At 55.4% G+C, this 18,193-nt stretch overlaps 2 protein-coding genes across 13 annotated transcripts; both read left to right on the top strand.

Moving 5' to 3' along the window:
* Positions 1-1,139: 1,139 nt before the first annotated feature.
* ZMYND10 (zinc finger MYND-type containing 10) lies at positions 1,140-6,332 on the top strand. Of its 4 annotated transcripts, none has more exons than XM_033208410.1 (12): positions 1,140-1,674; positions 1,934-2,042; positions 3,280-3,396; positions 3,514-3,567; positions 3,996-4,133; positions 4,234-4,322; positions 4,422-4,522; positions 4,874-5,046; positions 5,301-5,426; positions 5,510-5,631; positions 5,743-5,868; positions 5,957-6,332. In XM_033208410.1, the coding sequence occupies exons 1-12, from the start codon at positions 1,583-1,585 to the stop codon at positions 6,030-6,032; spliced, it is 1,323 nt and encodes a 440-aa protein (XP_033064301.1). In that variant the 5' UTR covers positions 1,140-1,582; the 3' UTR covers positions 6,033-6,332. The 4 variants fall into 4 exon arrangements, with proteins under 4 accessions (XP_033064301.1, XP_033064290.1, XP_033064319.1 ...); XM_033208399.1 differs by having other exon boundaries at positions 4,210-4,322; positions 5,957-6,330; XM_033208428.1 differs by lacking the exon at positions 1,934-2,042 and having other exon boundaries at positions 5,957-6,330.
* A 150-nt stretch (positions 6,333-6,482) lies between these two features.
* RASSF1 (Ras association domain family member 1) lies at positions 6,483-17,912 on the top strand. 9 transcript variants are annotated; one of them, XM_033208476.1, is made up of 8 exons: positions 6,754-6,883; positions 8,406-8,489; positions 9,435-9,541; positions 9,978-10,254; positions 15,533-15,637; positions 15,831-16,128; positions 16,238-16,353; positions 16,960-17,912. In XM_033208476.1, exons 4-8 carry the CDS (start codon positions 10,108-10,110, stop codon positions 17,104-17,106), a joined length of 813 nt encoding a protein of 270 aa, XP_033064367.1. In that variant the 5' UTR covers positions 6,754-6,883; positions 8,406-8,489; positions 9,435-9,541; positions 9,978-10,107; the 3' UTR covers positions 17,107-17,912. The 9 variants fall into 9 exon arrangements, with proteins under 9 accessions (XP_033064352.1, XP_033064329.1, XP_033064359.1 ...); XM_033208461.1 differs by lacking the exons at positions 8,406-8,489; positions 9,978-10,254 and having other exon boundaries at positions 6,483-6,883; positions 16,960-17,911; XM_033208438.1 differs by lacking the exon at positions 8,406-8,489 and having other exon boundaries at positions 6,494-6,883; positions 9,435-10,254; positions 16,960-17,911.
* The last annotated feature ends 281 nt before the right edge of the window (positions 17,913-18,193 follow it).

Below are 18,193 nucleotides of genomic sequence, written 5' to 3'. Positions count from 1 at the left end.
AGTCGAGATCATGCCACTGCACTCCAGCCTAGGTGACAGGAGACTCAATCTCAAAGAAACAGATGTGATCAAGAGTGAGTTGGGAGGCCGAGGCAGGTGGATCACGAGGTCAGAGTTCAAGACCAGCCTGGCCAAGGTGGTGAAACCCTGTCTCTACTAAAAATACAAAAAACTGCGCGTGTGGCGGGTGCCTGTAATCCCAGCTACTTGGGAGGCTGAGGCAGAGAATGGCTTGAACCCAGGAGGTGAAAGTTGCAGTGAGTGAGACCACACCACTGCACTCCAGCCTGGGTGACAGACTGAGACTCTGTCTCAAAAAAAAAAAAAAGTGAGTTGGGTTGGAGGCAGGGACTGCTCTGGATTAAACAGCCAAGAAAGGCCATACTGAGATGTAAACTGAGCCCTGAAGGAAGAGTATTCCAGGCAAAGTGCAAAACCCTGAGGCAAAAACCTCTTTGGAATGTATGAGGTAGGTCCAGGGAAGCAAGGAGGAGAGGAAAGAATCCAAGCCCCGAGGTACAAGACAGGCAAGAAGTAGGTCTTGCAGAGCTGCTGGTAAGCAGCACCGGACTTAGCATTTTGAGGGCCAGAGGTAGCCACAGAGCCCCTCTTATGCGAGGGAGTAATGTCTATACACTTTTTTTTTTTTTTTTGAGACAGAGTCTCCCTTTGTTGTCCAAGCTGGAGTACAGTGGTGGAATCTTGCCTCACTGCAAACTCTACCTCCTGTGCTCAAGTGATTCTCCTGCCTCAGTCTCCCGAGTAGCTGGGACAACTGGTGTGTGCTACCACACCTGTCTAATTTTTGTACTTTTAATAGAGACAAGGTTTCACCATGTTGCCCAGGCTGGTCTCAAACTCCTGACCTCAAGTGATCTGCCCGCCTCGGCCTCCCAAAGTGCTGAGATTACAGGCGTGAGCCACCGCGCCCGGCCTGATACACACTTTTAAGGTTCCGGGGCTGTCCGTGAGCATCAAGCGTGGAAGTAAGTCTACAGAAAAGGCTGCCGCAGTTAACCCATGACAGGTGATGACAGTCGGGACATAGGGAGGATGGAGAGAAGTGCGCCCTGGCAGTATTTCAAGAACCAACTAATGGAGCCGGGACGCGAGAAATAGAGGAACCAGGAAGCCATAAGGAGGAGGAGGAGCAGCGGGTGGGTCAAGATGCCGCAGCCGCAGGAGGAGCTCGTGGGGTCGGGGTTACCCCCAACCCCGTGCAAGCCGACTTGGCGTCCGAGGGCAGAGTCCAGACCACAAGGATCTGGAGCTCAGGAGAGACTCGTGGGCCACATCGCGAGAAAGCTGTGGGAATCCAAATACTGTGGCGATTGGCAGCCGCGTAGGCGAGGCGGGCTGGAGACCCGCCCGGATTTAGGCGCGAGCCACCTCCAGGGCGGAGCCCAGGCCGCACTGCGCAGGCGCAGCTAACCCGTTTCCATGGCTGCGAGAACTCTCGCTCCCCAACCGTCCCGCAACTGTCCTGTCTCAGACTCTGGCACCGTCGGGGTCCGTCGTTCCCGAGTGTTTCAGCATCCCCACCCTGGCTGCTGCCCAGGATCCGTCGGACCCAGGCCTCGATATGGGAGACCTGGAACTGCTGTTGCCCGGGGAAGCTGAAGTGCTGGTGCGGGGTCTGCGCAGCTTCCCGCTACGCGAGATGGGCTCCGAAGGGTGAGGCACCCGGCTCAGGCGGAGTCCCGGAGTCATTGTCCTTGAATGGGGGAGCTGGAGCCTGACATGGGGGAGGGGCTGCCCAGTGTGGAGGGGCTCCCAAATGGGGGAGCAGAGTGTTCCGAGACAGGAATATTATTGCTCCTGAGCCCCCTGTGTCCCCTCAGGATCAGGTTAGGCTTCAATAGGATCCAGCCCCCATCCCCACTCCGAATGCACACATGTGGACCCACATGCACTTACACACCCTCTGAGGCAGGTGGAACCAGCAGCACGAGAACCTGGAGAAGCTGAACATGCAAGCCATCCTCGATGCCACAATCAGCCAGGGCGAGCCCATTCAGGAGCTGCTGGTCACCCATGGGAAGGTACCCCGAGGTCACAGGCAGGGTTCCTGCCTTCCCCCATACCTCACCTACTCTAACCCTCAGGAGTCCCCTGTGTGCTTTTCCCATCTGGCCTGGTACACCTGTCCTCCCTGAAGGGGAGAGAGGAATGTGTTACATGTTTCATTTTGTGTCCCTGTTGGACAGGCCTCTGGTACACCAGGCTGGGTGGAGGGCATGAGTTGATTAGGGAGAAAGCTGTAGGTCCTAGAACAGCTTAGGCTTCGAGGGGAAGGCCCAAATGCTAAAGGCATCTGTGAATTGACTGTAAGGCTGGGGAGGGGGTGGGGAGGGAAGGAAGGAGGGGAGATAACTGGAAGTGCAACTTTGGCATGGAAGGAGGCAGCCTTCCTAACATGAGAGGGGGAATTAGAAACCAGGGAGATGGCTGGCTGGAACATGGACCAGGGAGTGTCACCAGCAGATGACCTGAGATATCAATTGACCAAAAAAAAAAAAAAAAGCCGGGCGTGGTGGCTCATGCCTGTAATCCTAGCACTTTGAGAGGCCAAGATGGGTGGATCACCTGGGGTCAGGAGTTCAAGGCCAGCCTGACCAACATGGTGAAACCCTGCGTCTACTAAAAATACAAAAATTTGCTGAGCATGGTGGTGCACACCTGTAATCCCAGCTACTCGGGAGGCTGAGGCAGGAGAATCGCTTGAACCTGGGAGGCAGAGGTTACAGAGAGCCGAGATCGTGCCACTGCACTCCAGCCTGGGTGACAAGAAAAAAAAAAAAAAAAAAAAGAATTCCTTTGCAAGAGAAAGGTGGAACTCATACAAGGGGATAGGATAAGAAGAACGGCACTGTGAAGGGTCCTGAGTAACAGTGAGGCCAAGGCACACAAGAGCCTTGGAGAACCACAGGACAGGGACAAGAGGGAGGGCATGAGCAGAAGCACTGACTTGAAAGAGACGCCTGAATGGGCGGGGGGAGGATAAGGGTGCAGGTGCAGGCAGGGCAAGGCAGTCTGGCAACTGGGCAGGAGCCAGTCACATAAGCACGAGGGACATCACAGAGGTGTTGGGAGCAGCTGGAAACGAAGGTCTGAAATGCAAGAGAAAAATCAGGAAGGATAGCCATGGGGTTTGGGATAGTTTAGGGGCCCAGCAGTGTTTGGGGAGATCTGGGCTGAGCTGAGCCGAGCTAGGGATGGGAGGGTTGCCAGGCAAAGGTAGGCCCATCTCATCCCTGTCCTTTACCCCACCCTTCAAAGGTCCCAACGCTGGTGGAGGAGCTGATCGCAGTGGAGATGTGGAAGCAGAAGGTGTTCCCCGTGCTCTGCAGGGTGGACGACTTCAAGCCCCAGAACACCTTTCCCATCTACATGGTGGTGAGCTAGGCCCCTGGTTCATACTTCCTCCCACTCCTTCAGAGGGCTCTGGTCTGGGGAGGGGAGCTGGTAGCCCCTATCCCTACCACAGGCCCTGTCCCTCTCTTTGTCTGTCAGGTGCACCACGAGGCCTCCATCATCAACCTCTTGGAGACAGTGTTCTTCCACAAGGTGAGGGACTATCTCTGCCCATGGGCCACAGTTTCGGGTCAGGGCCTGGCAGGAAGGGAGGTTGTATCTGTGTGGGGAGGGCATCAGACACAGAAAGTTTCCCTCCCCCGGGCCGGGCGCGGTGGCTCAAGCCTGTAATCCCAGCACTTTGGGAGGCCGAGACGGGCGGATTACGAGGTCAGGAGATCGAGACCATCCTGGCTAACACGGTGAAACCCCGTCTCTACTACAAATACAAAAACTAGCCGGGCGAGGTGGCGGGTGCCTGTAGTCCCAGCTACTGGGGAGGCTGAGGCAGGAGAATGGCGTAAATCCGGGAGGCGGAGTTTGCAGTGAGCTGAGATCTGGCCACTGCACTCCAGTCCGGGTGACAGAGCGAGACTCCGCCTCAAAAAAAAAAAAGAAAGTTTCCCTCCCCCTTTCCCCAGGAGGTGTGTGAGTCAGCAGAAGACACTGTCTTGGACTTGGTAGACTATTGCCACCGCAAACTGACTCTGCTGGTGGCTCGGAGTGGCTGTGGTGGCCCCCCTGAAGGGGAGGGGTCCCAGGACAGCAACCCCATGCAGGTGGGTTGAGGTTACCTAGGGTTGTGAAAGCCTAGGTCTGGATTCCCCAAGGCCTGCACAGGCAAGGGTGGCCCAGCGTGAACACTGTGTGACCTCGCAGGAGCTGCAGAAGCAGGCAGAGCTGATGGAATTTGAGATTGCACTGAAGGCCCTCTCAGTACTGCGCTACATCACAGACTGTGTGGACAGGTGGGCAGTCCGACTGGGCCTGGGCCTACCATGGAGGGCTGGAAGACTGGGCCTGTAGCCTGCCTCTGCTCACCTCCTTCACAACGTCCCTGCCCCTAGCCTCTCTCTCAGCACCTTGAGCCGTATGCTTAGCACACACAACCTGCCCTGCCTCCTGGTGGAACTGCTGGAGCATAGTCCCTGGAACCGGCGGGAAGGAGGTAGGGTCCTCCTGCACCAGCCTAAGCCCCAGGCTACTGCTTCAGGATATCTTTTTGATAGAGGGGGCAGTTTGCACACATGAAGACAAACCCCGTCCCCAAGCCCATCTGAGGATACCAGGATGCCTCAGCCAAGGTTGGCCTAAACCTGAGCTCTGCAGCAGGCCAGGCCCATGTGTCCACTACTGAGGCTCACCCTGCTCTGGGGTTAGCAGCACTATAGCCTGGGCAAGTCCTGTGGCCCAGGTTCTCCCACCATTCCCAGGTAGTGGTCAGTCTCCCAGCCCCCACAGCTGGCTCACTTGAAGAGAATGCAATGCCTGCACCCAGTGTGCTGGTTCCTCTCCCTAGGCAAGCTGCAGCAGTTCGAGGGCAGCCGTTGGCATACTGTGGCCCCCTCAGAGCAGCAAAAGCTGAGCAAGTTGGACGGGCAAGTGTGGATAGCCCTGTACAACCTGCTGCTAAGCCCTGAGGCCCAGGCACGCTACTGCCTCACAAGTTTTGCCAAGGGACAGCTACTCAAGGTCGGACTCCCTCTGCACCAGCCCCCACAGCCCCAGCACTGCCCTCCCCATCCTACCCTGACCGCGTCCCTGCTGTTTATCTTTGCCCACCCACTTCAACCCCCATGTTCTTTTCAGTCCTTGGGCCTCAGGTGACATACCAGCTAGTGGGACATGGACCCCCACAGGCATGCTCAGCCCAACCCAGCCCCTTCCTTTTCCTTGGCCCCCTGGCCAGCACCTGCATCACTGGCCTCCAATGGACACTCTTGCAGCTTCGGGCCTTCCTCACAGACACACTACTGGACCAGCTGCCCAACCTGGCCCACTTGCAGAGTTTCCTGGCCCATCTGGCCCTGACTGAAACCCAGCCCCCTAAGAAGGACCTGGTGTTCGAACAGGTAGACACTGGAAAGTTAGCTCCTCAGGACCACTGTCCTACTTTACCAGCACCTTCCTGCCACTCTCCACTCCTCTCCCCTAGATCCCAGAAATCTGGGAGCGGCTGGAGCGAGAAAACAGAGGCAAGTGGCAGGCAATTGCCAAGCACCAGCTCCACCATGTGTTCAGCCCCTCAGAGCAGGACCTGCGGCTGCAGGCACAAAGGTAAGTCCCGTGGAACTGGCAGGAGGAGTGGATGGGATGCAGGAGGCATGGATGTGGGCAGGGATGCCCCCACCTTCCAGGGCCAGTCAGACCTTCCTGACTTTCCCCCAGGTGGGCTGAGACCTACAGGCTGGACGTGCTAGAGGCAGTGGCTCCAGAGCGGCCCCGCTGTTCTTACTGCAGTGCAGACGCTTCTAAGCGCTGCTCGCGATGCCAGAATGAGTGGTATTGCTGCAGGTGAGGGTATCCTAGGACCTTGGACCCCTAAGCCCTACTGCCACATCCCCCACATGCACTGCCATCCTCAACACCCACCTGCCTGCAGGGAGTGCCAAGTCAAGCACTGGGAAAAGCATGGAAAGACTTGTGTCCTGGCAGCCCAGGGTGACAGAGCCAAATGAGGGTTGCAGTTGCTGAGGGCCGACCACCTATGCCAAGGGAATCCACTCAGAATGCACCTCTGAACCTCAAGATCACAGTCCAGCCTCTGCCGGAGCCCCAGTCTCCGCAGTGGAGAGCAGAGCCGGCGGTAAAGCTGCTGACCCATCCCCCTCCTCCCCACCCCAAGGGAAGGCTCGAGACTTCCTGCCCCACCTGGTGGGCAGGCCAAGTGCGTTGCCTCAGCAAACTGGGCCAGGAGGGCGAGGGCCGGATGTGGGGACCCTCTTCCTCTAGCACAGTAAAGCTGGCTTCCAGAAACAGGGGTATCTCCGCGTGGTGCTTTGCAGTCGCCGTCTTTGTGGCCGTCCGGGGTGGGGTGTGAGGAGGGGACGAAGGAGGGAAGGAAGGGCAAGGCGCGGGCTCTGCGAGAGCGCGCCTAGCCCCGCCTTCGGGCCCCAGAGTCCCCGCACCCAGGTTTCCATTGCACGGCTCTCCTCAGCTCCTTCCCGCCGCCCAGCTTAGACCCTGGGGGCGGCGCTGAAGTCGGGGCCCGCCCTGTGGCCCCGCCCGGCCCGCTCTTGCTAGCGCCCAAAGCCAGCGAAGCACCGGCCCGACCGGGCCATGTCGGCGGAGCCTGAGCTCATTGAGCTGCGGGAGCTGGCACCTGCTGGGCGCGCTGGGCAGGGCCGCACCCGGCTGGAGCGTGCCAACGCGCTGCGCATCGCGCGGGGCACCACGTGCAACCCCGCACGGCAGCTGGTCCCGGGCCGTGGCCACCGCTTCCAGCCCGCCGGGCCTGCCACGCACACGTGGTGCGACCTCTGTGGCGACTTCATCTGGGGCGTCGTGCGCAAGGGCCTGCAGTGCGCGCGTGAGTAGCGGGCCCCGCGCGCCTACGAGAGCGGAAGGGGCAGCCAAGGGGCAGCGCCGTCGCCGCGGGTCAAGTCGCGGCAGGGGGGTCGGTGGGGACAGCTCCCGAGGTCCGTTACTTTTCCGTTACTTTCGCCCCATCGCTGAAGAGTGCGTGAAAATGGTTTATTCCTTGTCGCACTCCACTAGTATTGGGGGCACAGATGAGTAGAGGTGGCAGCTTATATGTAAAAATATGCTGATTTCAAGTTTCTCATCTTTAAAATGCCTTGGCCTTTCTTGAGAAAGGGTTTGTGCCTACTGTCCTCGGAGTCCATCTTCCCAGGCTTGCCTCTTCTCAAACATTCACTCACTGTGACCCCCTCCAGAACCTTTGGGGTGAAGGGAAGTTACCCACCTATGGGAGGGAGCCTGGAAAAAGTTAGAACCTTGGGTGCCCCCCCCTGCAAGCAGGAGTTTTGTTGAGTATTTAGCAAACACCCTTGAATCAGATGCTAAAATATGGAAGGCAGCCACACACCCAGCAGTCCTTCTGCACCCCTGGGAATCGCCAGCAAGCAAAGGTTGCTCTCCCCTAGCTAGACACCAGCTGGAATCACCAGGGGCGCTTTTACAGCCCTCCCACCCTCTAGCCTGGATCCCACCTCAGACCCATTGAATCAGCTGCTGGGAGTGGACTCTAGGCAGCAGTAAATTTTTAAAAATCCCCAAATTATTGTAACATGGAGTCTGTCTGGGTTGAGCATCAGTGCTCTGACCCATTTAGGAACTAGTGGATGGATGGTGTCCCAGGTCTGTATGTGCATGGAGACCCTCTCATCTGGTACAAGAGGACATCACAAAGTCAGCAGGGGGGAGCACAAAGTTGTGACAGAATACAAAGAATAAACAAGGGCCGAGCACAGTGGCTCAGGCCTGTAATTCCAGTACTTTGGAAGGCCGAGGCAGGTGGATCACCTGAGTTCAGGAGTTCAAGACCAGCCTGGCCAATATGGTGAAACCCCGTCTCTACTAAAAATACAAAAAAATTAGCCAGGCATGGTGGCGGGTGCCTGTAATCCCGGCTACTCAGGAGGTTGAGGTGGGAGAATTGCTTGAACCCAGGAGGCGGAGGTTGCAGTGAACTGAGATCACGCCACTGCCCTCCAGCCTTGGGGACAGATTGAGACTCTGTCTCAAAAAAAAAAAAAAAAAAGGAAGAAGGAAGGAAGGAAGAAAAAGGCTGGGACACTGCAGCATTCTCAAAGAGAAATAAAGTGGCCATGGAGATAAGAAGCAGGATGATTTGGGCATGTTTATCAGAGGTAGAGACAAGGGGGGGAATCAAAGATAAGTTTGGGTTTTTGTTTCCAGTAACTGGGAGCATAGTGGCCATTTTTGCTGCAAAGAGGAAGCTGGGCAAGGGTAGCAGTGAGGTGGAAGAAAAGGGAATTAAATTTTGGCCATGTTCACTTGAAACGTCTTTTAGACATCCTAGTGAAGGTACTGGCACGGAGGATCTAATCTGAGTGTCAGTGTTTCAGCTGTGGATCTGGGGCAGAAGACTGTGTAGACAGACCAGGCCAGCGACTAGGACTGAGCCCAGACTTCATCGTGAGATACGGAAGTTGAGTCAGAATCTGCAAAGGAGCTGAGCAGGAGCTGCAGGGGGGTAGGAGGAAAACTGGCAGCGTAGCCCCTGGGAGTCAAAGGGAGCAAGCTTCAAATGATGCTGAGGGGGTGAGAATGGAGAATGGAACACTGCATTCCATTTGGCAGCACATAGATCGCTGAGGACCCTGTCCTGGGCAGTTTCCTGGAGGGAGAGGCAAGCCTGGCTGAAGTGGGTAGACGGGAGAGTGAAGGCGAAGGATTAGAGTGTATAGAGACCAATGTTTTGGTCTGAGGGGAGCAGAGACAGATGACAACCAGAGGGCAGACGTAGGTTAAAGGTGTTTAGTTTTTCCTTCAAGTAAATGGGCAGATGTATTCCATAGAAGTTCCCAATGAAGGGCCAGGCGCGGTGGCTCACGCCTGTAGTCCCAGCACTTTGGGAGGCTGAGGTGGGTGGATCACCTGAGGTCACGAGTTCGAGACCAGCCTGGCTAATATGGTGAAACCCCGTCTCTGCTAAAAATACAAAAATTAGCTGGGCGTGGTGGCGGGCGCCTGTAATCCCAGGTACTCGGGAGGCTGAGGCAAAAGAATCGCTTGAACCCAGGAGGCGGAGGTTGCAGCGAGCCGAAATCGCGCCATTGCACTCCAGCCAGGGTGACAAAAGTAAAACTCCTGTTTTCGGTTTTTTTTTTTAATTGCCAATGAGGAAAGGGGAAGCTCTGTGCTAGGCGACAGAGATCCAACTGTTGAGCAGGCCTCTGCTGTGGCCTTCCGGCCGGTTTCCAGACGCCCAGGGTGGCCAACATTAAAGTCCGCATAGCAGTGTGAGGTAAAACACTGAGGCCGGGCCTGCGGAGCCTGGCGGGCAACGGCCCTCTTCCTGGGGCTTCCCTTCAATCTCCGGGACATTTCCCCGACCTGGGACTCCTCCGCCTCACGGCCAGGCCTCTCTACAGATTGCAAGTTCACCTGCCACTACCGCTGCCGCGCGCTCGTCTGCCTGGACTGCTGCGGGCCCCGGGACCTGGGCTGGGAACCCGCGGTGGAGCGGGACACCAACGTGGTGAGCGCGGGGCCGAGGGCGTATGGGAAGGGCGAGGACGGGCAGGCCACAGCGCAGGCATTCTCGAGGGCTGCCTGGGTGCTGCACGCAAGGAGCGTTCTAAGTGCCGATTTCCCGGCGGCAGAGAGGCTAATTCTGAGCGACGGCTGGGAGGGGTGCCTGGATTGCCGGCTCCGCAAGGACTCCACCGGCTTCTAGCAGACCCGGGCCAAGGCGGACGCAGGCTCCGCGCACGCGCACTTCCCGCACCTTCCCGCCCTCGCCTTTTGCGCTTGCGCGGACGCTGGCACCCGCCCCGTTCCCTGTGGTAGGTGGGGTCTCTGAGTGGAGCTGCCGGAGCGATGAGGTCATTCCTCGAGGCTAAGTGTGCGTGTCCCCGCCCCGGCGTTCCTCCCCCAATGACACAAGAGCTAGTTCCCGGCGATCTACGTTTCAGTCTTAACGGTTGCGGCGCGGCGCTGGCCCAGGCGCACGCGCACACTGACACGCGTACACGCACGCACGCGACCGGGGCGGTGGTTGGCGGCTACGGACGCGCGGGACCAGGGGGACGGGCGGGTGCGGCGATGGGCGAGGCGGAGACGCCTTCTTTCGAGATGACCTGGAGCAGCACGACGAGCAGTGGCTACTGCAGCCAAGAGGACTCAGACTCGGAGCTCGAGCAGTACTTCACCGCGCGAACCTCGCTAGCGCGCAGGCCGCGCCGGGACCAGGTGGGAGCCCGGGGGTGCCGGCGGGGGGCGGGAGGCGGTTGCTGAAGCTCCGCCCTCCCCGGTCCGTTGCCGCGTCCTGGGTCGGTGGGCAGCCCCACCCTCCCGGCTACGTGGCTCCCCGCGTGTCCTGGCCGGTGGCCTGCCCGTGGAACTGTGTGTAAGACCCCGATTCCACCGCCTCGATACTGGTTGCCTGGGCCCCCGTGGTTTCTGTCACAGACAGGTTGAACAGGGAAAGCAGCTGTGTGGCTTGTGGTAGACCTGAGCCGGGCATTATCAAGCTATGAGTAAAGCCGACCGAGCAGTCTGGACTAGCACCTCGATTTCCGCGTTCAGATGCTGCTGCTCCCTCCTTGGGGAGACTAGGGGAGGAAGTGGAGAGGGAGGAGTCCTCGCCAGGAATTGAGAACTATGTTTAGGAAAACTGAGAGGCAGAGAGAGATCCTGCTCCTCCCTATGCACTCCTTTATGGAGCCAGCTGAGCCCTCACCTCTTCCCTGTTCTGGCCTGTCACCAGCTGCTGGAATGTGAAAGATTCTGATCCCTTCCTCTAGGTTGGATCTGGAGAAAGATTTGGAAATGGATAGGAAAGAAGTCTTATTTTGGACCATAAGCATTCAGGAGCACTTTACCCACAAGAAGGGGGAAGGGTAGATTATAAAATGCCTAAAAGAGGTGGAAAGAGATCCAGACACCAGGACTGTAAGGTGTCTCGGAACCTCCTAGGTATCCCCATTATTAGAGAATTCTGTGCCAGATGCCATGGGTGTGACCACCAGGCTCAGAGAACCAGGCCCAGGCACCAGGAAAAAGAAATAGGGACTGTGAAGCTCAGTATGCCTGGCAGCAATGGGGCAGAAATCCTTATTTAAGTAAAGAAAGTGGAGTTGTGAGTGATGCTTTGGATAAAATTTTACAAAATTCCTTACAAAAGGGGTAGTGCTCAGCACCCCAAAATCTTAGCCCAGAGCTTGGGTGCAAGGGTTGAGTGTAAACCCATGGGCTTGTCTTCATGTCACTCAGTCCTGAGCCATTTTCCACTTTGGAAAGGTGGGAAAACCACAAGACACTAACCAATTGAAAAGGAGGGCTAGCCACGGAGGCACACACCTGTAATCCCAGCTACTTGGGAGGGTGAGGCAGGAGGATCACTTGAACCTGGGAGGCAGAGGTTGCAGTGAGCCAAGATCGTGCCACTGCACTCCAGCCTGAGTGACAGAGCGAGACTGTCTCAAAAATAGAAAAGGAAGCCAAGTGCGGTGGCTCACACCTCTAATGCCAATGCTTTGGGAGGCCGAGGCAGGCGGATCATTTGTGGTCAGGAATTCGAGGCCAGCCTGGCCAACATGGTGAAACCCTGTCTCTACTAAACATACAAAAATTAGCTGGACATGGTGGTGTGTGCCTGTAGTCCCAGCTACTTGGGAGACTGTGAATCACTTGAACCGGGAGGCAAAGGTTGCAGTCAGCCAAGATCGCGCCACTGCACTCCTGCCTGGGTGACAGGGTAAGATTCTGTCTGAAAAAAAAAGAAAGAAGGCTGGGCTTGGTGGCTCATGCCTGTAATGTCAGCATTTTGGGAGGCCAAGGCAGGCGTATCACTTGACGCCGAGAGTTCAAGACCAACCAGGCCAACACAGCAAAACCCTGTCTACTGAAAATACAAAAAAATTAGCCAGCCATGGTGGTGTATACCTGTTATCCCAGCTACTGGGGAAGCTGAGGCAGGAGAATCACTTGAACCCAGAAGATGGACGTTGCAGTGAGTCGAGATCAGGCCACTGCACTCCAGCCTGGACGAGAGAGCAAGACTCTGTCAAAAAAAAAAAAAAAAAAAAAAAAAAAGAAAGAAAAGGAGGCTAAGAAATCCTAAGTCGTATGTAAAATAAAACCATCAGTTTTAGGCCGGGTGCAGTGGCTCACACCTTTAATCCCAGCACTTTGGGAAGCTGAGGTGGGTGGATCACGAGGTCAGGAGTTCAAGACCAGCCTGGCCAAAATGGTGAAACCCCATCTCGACTAAAAATACAAAAAATTAGCCAGGTGTGGTGGCAGGCACCTGTAATCCCAGCTACTTGGGAGGCTGAGGCAGAACCCAGGAGGCAGAGATTGCAGTGAGCCGAGATCACACCACTGCACTCCAGTCTGGACAACAGAGCAAGACTCCATCTCAAAAAACAAAACAAAAACAGTTTTCATGGACAGTGGTAGAGTGGAGGGTGGGTCCCTATGGTGCAGAAGGGAAATTCCATGGTCCTGCTGTGCATCCAACTGGGATGGCTGTTGAAGTCCTCTTCTAGCAGGCAGCCTTGGAAACAGAAGAAGAAACTCTTACTCCTTTAGAATCCTGGAAGGGCTGTGTAGTGCCTCTAGTCCAAGTCCCTTGTTTTCTGAGTGAAGATAGGGAAGTTCATTTCCAGAAGGGAAGGGGCTGGAAATGAGGTCACTGCATCCCAACCCAGGGCCCCTGGGTCATCCAAGAAGGGAAGAAGGAGCAAGCTTTCTCATTCTTAGGTAGGAGCTCAGAGCCATCCCTGTGCCCTCCCTGTTCTGCAAACAAAGTGATCTTCCTTCTTGCCCTGGTACTAGAATCTGCCTGGCATTCTCCTACTCCTAGTACTCCTCCCATCTGGTTGCTTCTTCCCATTGGTGTACTGAACAAACACATCCACTGCTTTATTCACAGCCTCTGGCCCTCATTTTTTCCAGAGCCACACCATTTTTTTTTACTAACCCGACAAGGTTGCCCACTGTCCCCAGTAAGGTTTGTGCTGGGGTTTTCACTCCAATGCTCTTCTCCATCCAGGAGACCTTTGGATACTTGGGGAAGCAAATGAGCTTTAGTTCCCACCCCTCCCCCTTTACCTTTTTCCTGTGAGGCCCTGGCCTCAGTTCTCAGCCCCACATCCTTGCTGGCTGCAGAATAGCAGCGGGTTCTGGGTGAGGAGCATTCTGCTAAAAGGCTCCACCCTGCTCCCTCATCTGTCCTCTCCATTTGTCCCCATCAGATGGTTTAAGCGCTTAAGGGGACTCCAGGGCGGAGTCAGGGAGAACCCTGGCTCTCCTGGGCTGGGCACAAGATCATTCTACAGGAAACCTTGTGGGAATTCTTCTGGGACAAAATATTGGTCAGTGCTGAGCTTAGCTGTGTCTGTGACACTCCCATTCTAACTAGGGCCTGTCTGACATCAACAGGAAGTTAGACTGATGCAATGGGGCCAACCAAGGGAGTCTGGGAGAAGAAAGTCAGTTCAGAGGCCTGGCTGCCCTGTCCCATACTCCACCCTTCCGGCAAGAATCTAGTCCCTAGATGAGGTGGGGAGTGAGTGGTGGAGTTAAAAATCTTGGCCGGGCGCGGTGGCTCAAGCCTGTAATCCCAGCACTTTGCGAGGCCGAGACAGGCAGATCACGAGGTCACAAGATCAAGACCATCCTGGCTAACACGGTGAAACCCCGTCTCTACTAAAAAATACAAAAAACTAGCCGGGCGAGGTGGCGGGCGCCTGTAGTCCCAGCTACTTGGGAGGCTGAGGCAGGAGAATGGCATAAACCCGGGAGGCGGAGTTTGCAGTGAGCTGAGATCCAGTCACTGCACTCCAGCCTGGGCGACAGAGCGAGACTCCTTCTCAAAAAAAAAAAAAAAAAAAATCTTTGGGCTGGGTTCAGTGGTTCATGCCTGTAATCCCAGCACTTCGGGAGGCCAAGGCAGGTGGAACACTTGAGGTCTCCGGAGTTCAAGACCATCCTGGCCAACGTGGTGAAACCCCATCTCTACTAAAAATACAAAAATTAGCTGGGTGGTGTTCTGGCGTGCGCCTGTAGTCCCAGCTACTCGGGAGGCTGAGGCAGGAGAATCGCTTGAACCCAGGAGGCAGAGCTTGCAGTGAGCCAAGATCCAGCCACTGTACTCCAGGTTGGGCGACAGAGTGAGGCTTCGTCTCAAAAAAAAAAATCTTTCAGCCAAATCTCCGGACAGCACTGGCAGGTGCAGAAACCCACAAGGAAGCTGCCTGTGTACCTCTGGCAGATTGGAGCCTGGCCTAAAGCTGCCTTTATGTGCAGCTTGGGTCAAGATTAAACATTATGTCACAGTGATTTTTCTCACTATGTATGAGACGTGGAGAGCTGGCTCCAAGTACTACTCTGTCCACTGGTGGCTGGACTACTGATGTGCACCACTCTCCACTCTTCTCACCTGCAGTGGGTCATGGCCCTGTGCCGGGGCAGAGGAGAAAAATAGGCTGCTTTCTCCAGGACAAACCCTCACTCCAACTCAACTAGGGTGCTGTGATCAGAATGTGCAATTGAGGTGTGATTTTTTTTTTTCCGAGACCGAGTTTCACTCTTGTTGCCCAGGCTGGAGTGCAATGGCGTGATCTCAGTTCACTGCCACCTCCGCCTCCTGGGTTCAAGCAATTCTCCTGTCCCAGCCTCCTGAGTGGCTGGGATTACAGGCATGTGCCACCACACCTGGCTAATTTTGTATTTTTAGTAGAGACGGGGTTTCTCCATGTTGGTCAGGCTGGTCTCAAATTCCCAACCTCAGATGATCCACCCGCCTTGGCCTCCCAAAGTGCTGGAATTACAGGCATGAGCCAGCATGCCCAGCCTGTTTTAGTTTTTTGTTTTTTGAAGCAGGGTCTCACTCAGTTCCCCAGGCTGGAGTGCAATGACACGATAATAGTTCACTGTAGCTGCAATCTCCAGGGCTCAAACGATCCTCCCACCTCAGCCTCCTGAACAGTTGGGACTACAGGCACACACCACCACACCCGGCTAATTGGTTTTTTCTTTTTTTAGTAGAGATGAGGTCTTGCTATGTTGCCCAAGCTGGTCTCAAACTCCTGAGGATCAAGTGATCCTCCTACCTTGGCCTCCCAAAATGCTGGGAGTGCAGATGTGAGCCACCACACCCAACCAGATTTTACTTTAAATGAGAGTCCCTCTTCAGAGTCCCTCAGCTGTTCCTGTCCCCTGGCCATGCTCATTCAGTTGCCCCTGCTTCTGTGGTATCCTTAGGGCTACACTCAGTGCTGAGGACCTAGGCAGGCAGCAGAGAGAAGCCAAATGATTCTGCCTTTCCCTTATCCACCCATAGCATGCAGAACCAGGAGCAGTAGTGGGTTCAGGGTGGGCACCAGCTGGCAGCTATGTATATATATACATCAGGGACGGGGGGCCAAAGGCAGTCCGTTTCTAAGGACTGCCCCAGAGGCCATTTTTCCGAGAAGCTCTGGGTTCCTCAAGGGCCCTGTGTCTATGCTGGCCCATCTTGCAGGATGAGCCTGTGGAGTGGGAGACACCTGACCTTTCTCAAGCTGAGATTGAGCAGAAGATCAAGGAGTACAATGCCCAGATCAATAGCAACCTCTTCATGAGCTTGGTGAGTTGACTGTGCAGGAAAGGAGTGTGGGGAGGAGCAGGTACCCAGCTGTGTGCCTGATACCCAGAGGGTCACAACTGAGGTTATCTTGGGTAGGCCCAAGCAGTACTTTGTGCATACCCAGCCTAGCCCCAAGTAGACTGACATCTCACCTGGAACCTACTATCAAGGTTTGATTTCTCTGTTTCTTTAGAACAAGGACGGTTCTTACACAGGCTTCATCAAGGTTCAGCTGAAGCTGGTGCGCCCTGTCTCTGTGCCCTCCAGCAAGAAGCCACCCTCCTTGCAGGATGCCCGGCGGGGCCCAGGACGGAGCACAAGTGTCAGGCGCCGCACTTCCTTTTACCTGCCCAAGGATGCTGTCAAGCACCTGCATGTGCTGTCACGCACAAGGGCACGTGAAGTCATTGAGGCCTTGCTGCGAAAGTTCTTGGTGGTGGATGACCCCCGCAAGTTTGCACTCTTTGAGCGGGCTGAGCGTCACGGCCAAGGTGGGATTCCCACCCCACCCTGCTCTATGTGAGGGTATATATGCATGCATCTGTGCATACAGGGGCTGAGCAGCTGGCCCTGTCTCTGATCATTACTTCCCCTTCACAGTGTACTTGCGAAAGCTGTTGGATGATGAGCAGCCCCTGCGGCTGCGGCTCCTGGCAGGGCCCAGTGACAAGGCCCTGAGCTTCGTCCTGAAGGAAAATGACTCTGGGGAGGTGAACGTGAGTACATGGTTCTCCTTAGTTTCTTGGTTGTCACTAGATGGGACTGATGGGCTGTAGCTACAGTAAGGCTTGGAGGAGGAAATGTGCTGGAGGACAAGCCCTGCAAAACAGTTCCAGGAGTGTATAGGCATTGTAACTAAAGCAAAGGCTTCCAGACCACTCATGCCAAAGCCTAGGGTTGTCCCAAGAAGCCAGGAAGAATTGTCTAGGTGCTTTGGTCTTTCCTGGTGTGGAAAATCTGGAGATCCACGAGTCCATCTAATGACATGAGGAGGCCCCCTTCAGACTTTTTACCTGGAAGCTTTCTGGCTCCAAGGTATTAGGCCTGTGGAGTGGAATTAGACTCAGAATATGCCTGACCTGTCCACAGGTAATTGGGGAACATCTGATTTGGTTGCCTCAGTAAGGTGACCATTTTGTAGGGCCCATCTTCCATACAAACTGCTGTCAGGGATCCTAGCAGAGATCATTCAGCCAAAAGCCTGACATCAGAAAGCCTAGTCCTAGCTTGTGTGAACATGAGGTGCTAGTCTTCTCTGGGGAGGGTCTGCTGACTTGGCCATCCCTTCTGCAGCCTGTACACTCCCCTTTCGCCCCTTGCAGTGGGACGCCTTCAGCATGCCTGAACTACATAACTTCCTGCGTATCCTGCAGCGGGAGGAGGAGGAGCACCTCCGCCAGATCCTGCAGAAATACTCCTATTGCCGCCAGAAGATCCAAGAGGCCCTGCACGCCTGCCCCCTCGGGTGACCTCTTGTACCCCCAGGTGGAAGGCGGAGAGCAGGCAGCACCAAGTGCATGCCGTGTGAGTGTGACAGGGCCAGTGGGGCCTGTGGAATGAGTGTGCACGGAGGCTCTCCTCTGCTGGGGGAATGAGCCCAGAGAACAGCGAAGGAGCTTGCCCCCTGTGTCCACCTGTGGGTATAGCCGGGTATGGCTCTGCACCCCTTGCACCCCTCTGCCCCTCATTACTGGGCCTTGGTGGGCCAGGGCTGCCCTGAGAAGCTGCTCCAGGCCTGCAGCAGGAGTGGAGCAGACAGAAGTCTCTTCAATTTGTGTCTCAGAAGTGAGAATCTTGGAGATGCTACAAACAGAACAGGGTTGTGTTTGCAGGGGTGAGGGCCCTCATCTATAGGGAAAGGTTTTGGATCTTGAACGTGGTCTCAGGATATCCTTATCAGAGCTAAGGGTAGGTGCTCAGAATAAGGCAGGCATTGAGGAAGAGTCTTGGTTTCTCTCTATAGTGCCAACTCCTCACACACCCTGAGGTCAGGGAGTGCTGGCTCACAGTGCACCAAGTGCCTTAATGCCTCATATGAGGAGGGTGTCCCTGGGCCAAGGTCTGTGTAAATGTAGGCACTGGCCCAGGTTCATGCCTTATTTGCTAATCAAAGCCAGGGTCTCTCCCTCAGGTATTTTTCATGAAGTGTATGAATGTATGTAATGTGTGGTGGCCTCAGCTAAATGCCTCCTGTGGGGAAAGGGGTGGGGGTGACAGTCATCATCAGGGCCTGGGGCCTAAGAGAATTGGCTGAATAAAGATTTAAAGATCCTCCTACTGTTGGAATCTTTTATACATACAAAGTTTTTGTAGAGACATGAGTCTCCCTGTGTTGCCCAGGATCCTCCCAACTTGGCCTCCCAAAGTGTTGGGATTACAGGTGTGAGCCACCCCGCCCAGCCTGGACTCTCTATTATAGGTGGAGAGCTGCAGTTGCCCCTCATGGTGCCAGAAGTTGCCAAGGGTGATGGACAGGCTCACAGGTGTCTTGCAAAGTCACCATGGACCAGTCTGTGAAGAAGATGTAGTATGCATATATACTCGGTCATCACTCAG

The sequence above is a fragment of the Trachypithecus francoisi genome, unplaced genomic scaffold, assembly GCF_009764315.1.
Source record: "Trachypithecus francoisi isolate TF-2019V2 unplaced genomic scaffold, Tfra_2.0 Lachesis_group0, whole genome shotgun sequence".
Lineage (NCBI taxonomy): Eukaryota > Metazoa > Chordata > Mammalia > Primates > Cercopithecidae > Trachypithecus > Trachypithecus francoisi.
This window is presented reverse-complemented; position numbering and strand designations above follow the sequence as displayed.

Coding starts and splice junctions, on each gene's coding strand:
- ZMYND10 (XM_033208399.1), top strand. CDS start 1,583: ATGGGAGACCTGGAACTGCTGTTGCCCGGGGAAGCTGAAGTGCTGGTG. Junction 3,568..3,995: donor AGACAGTGTTCTTCCACAAG/GTGAGGGACTAT, acceptor CCCTTTCCCCAG/GAGGTGTGTGAGTCAGCAGA. Junction 5,427..5,509: donor AGGACCTGGTGTTCGAACAG/GTAGACACTGGA, acceptor CCTCTCCCCTAG/ATCCCAGAAATCTGGGAGCG.
- RASSF1 (XM_033208449.1), top strand. CDS start 9,883: ATGAGGTCATTCCTCGAGGCTAAGTGTGCGTGTCCCCGCCCCGGCGTT. Junction 15,638..15,830: donor GCAACCTCTTCATGAGCTTG/GTGAGTTGACTG, acceptor CTGTTTCTTTAG/AACAAGGACGGTTCTTACAC. Junction 16,354..16,959: donor ATGACTCTGGGGAGGTGAAC/GTGAGTACATGG, acceptor CGCCCCTTGCAG/TGGGACGCCTTCAGCATGCC.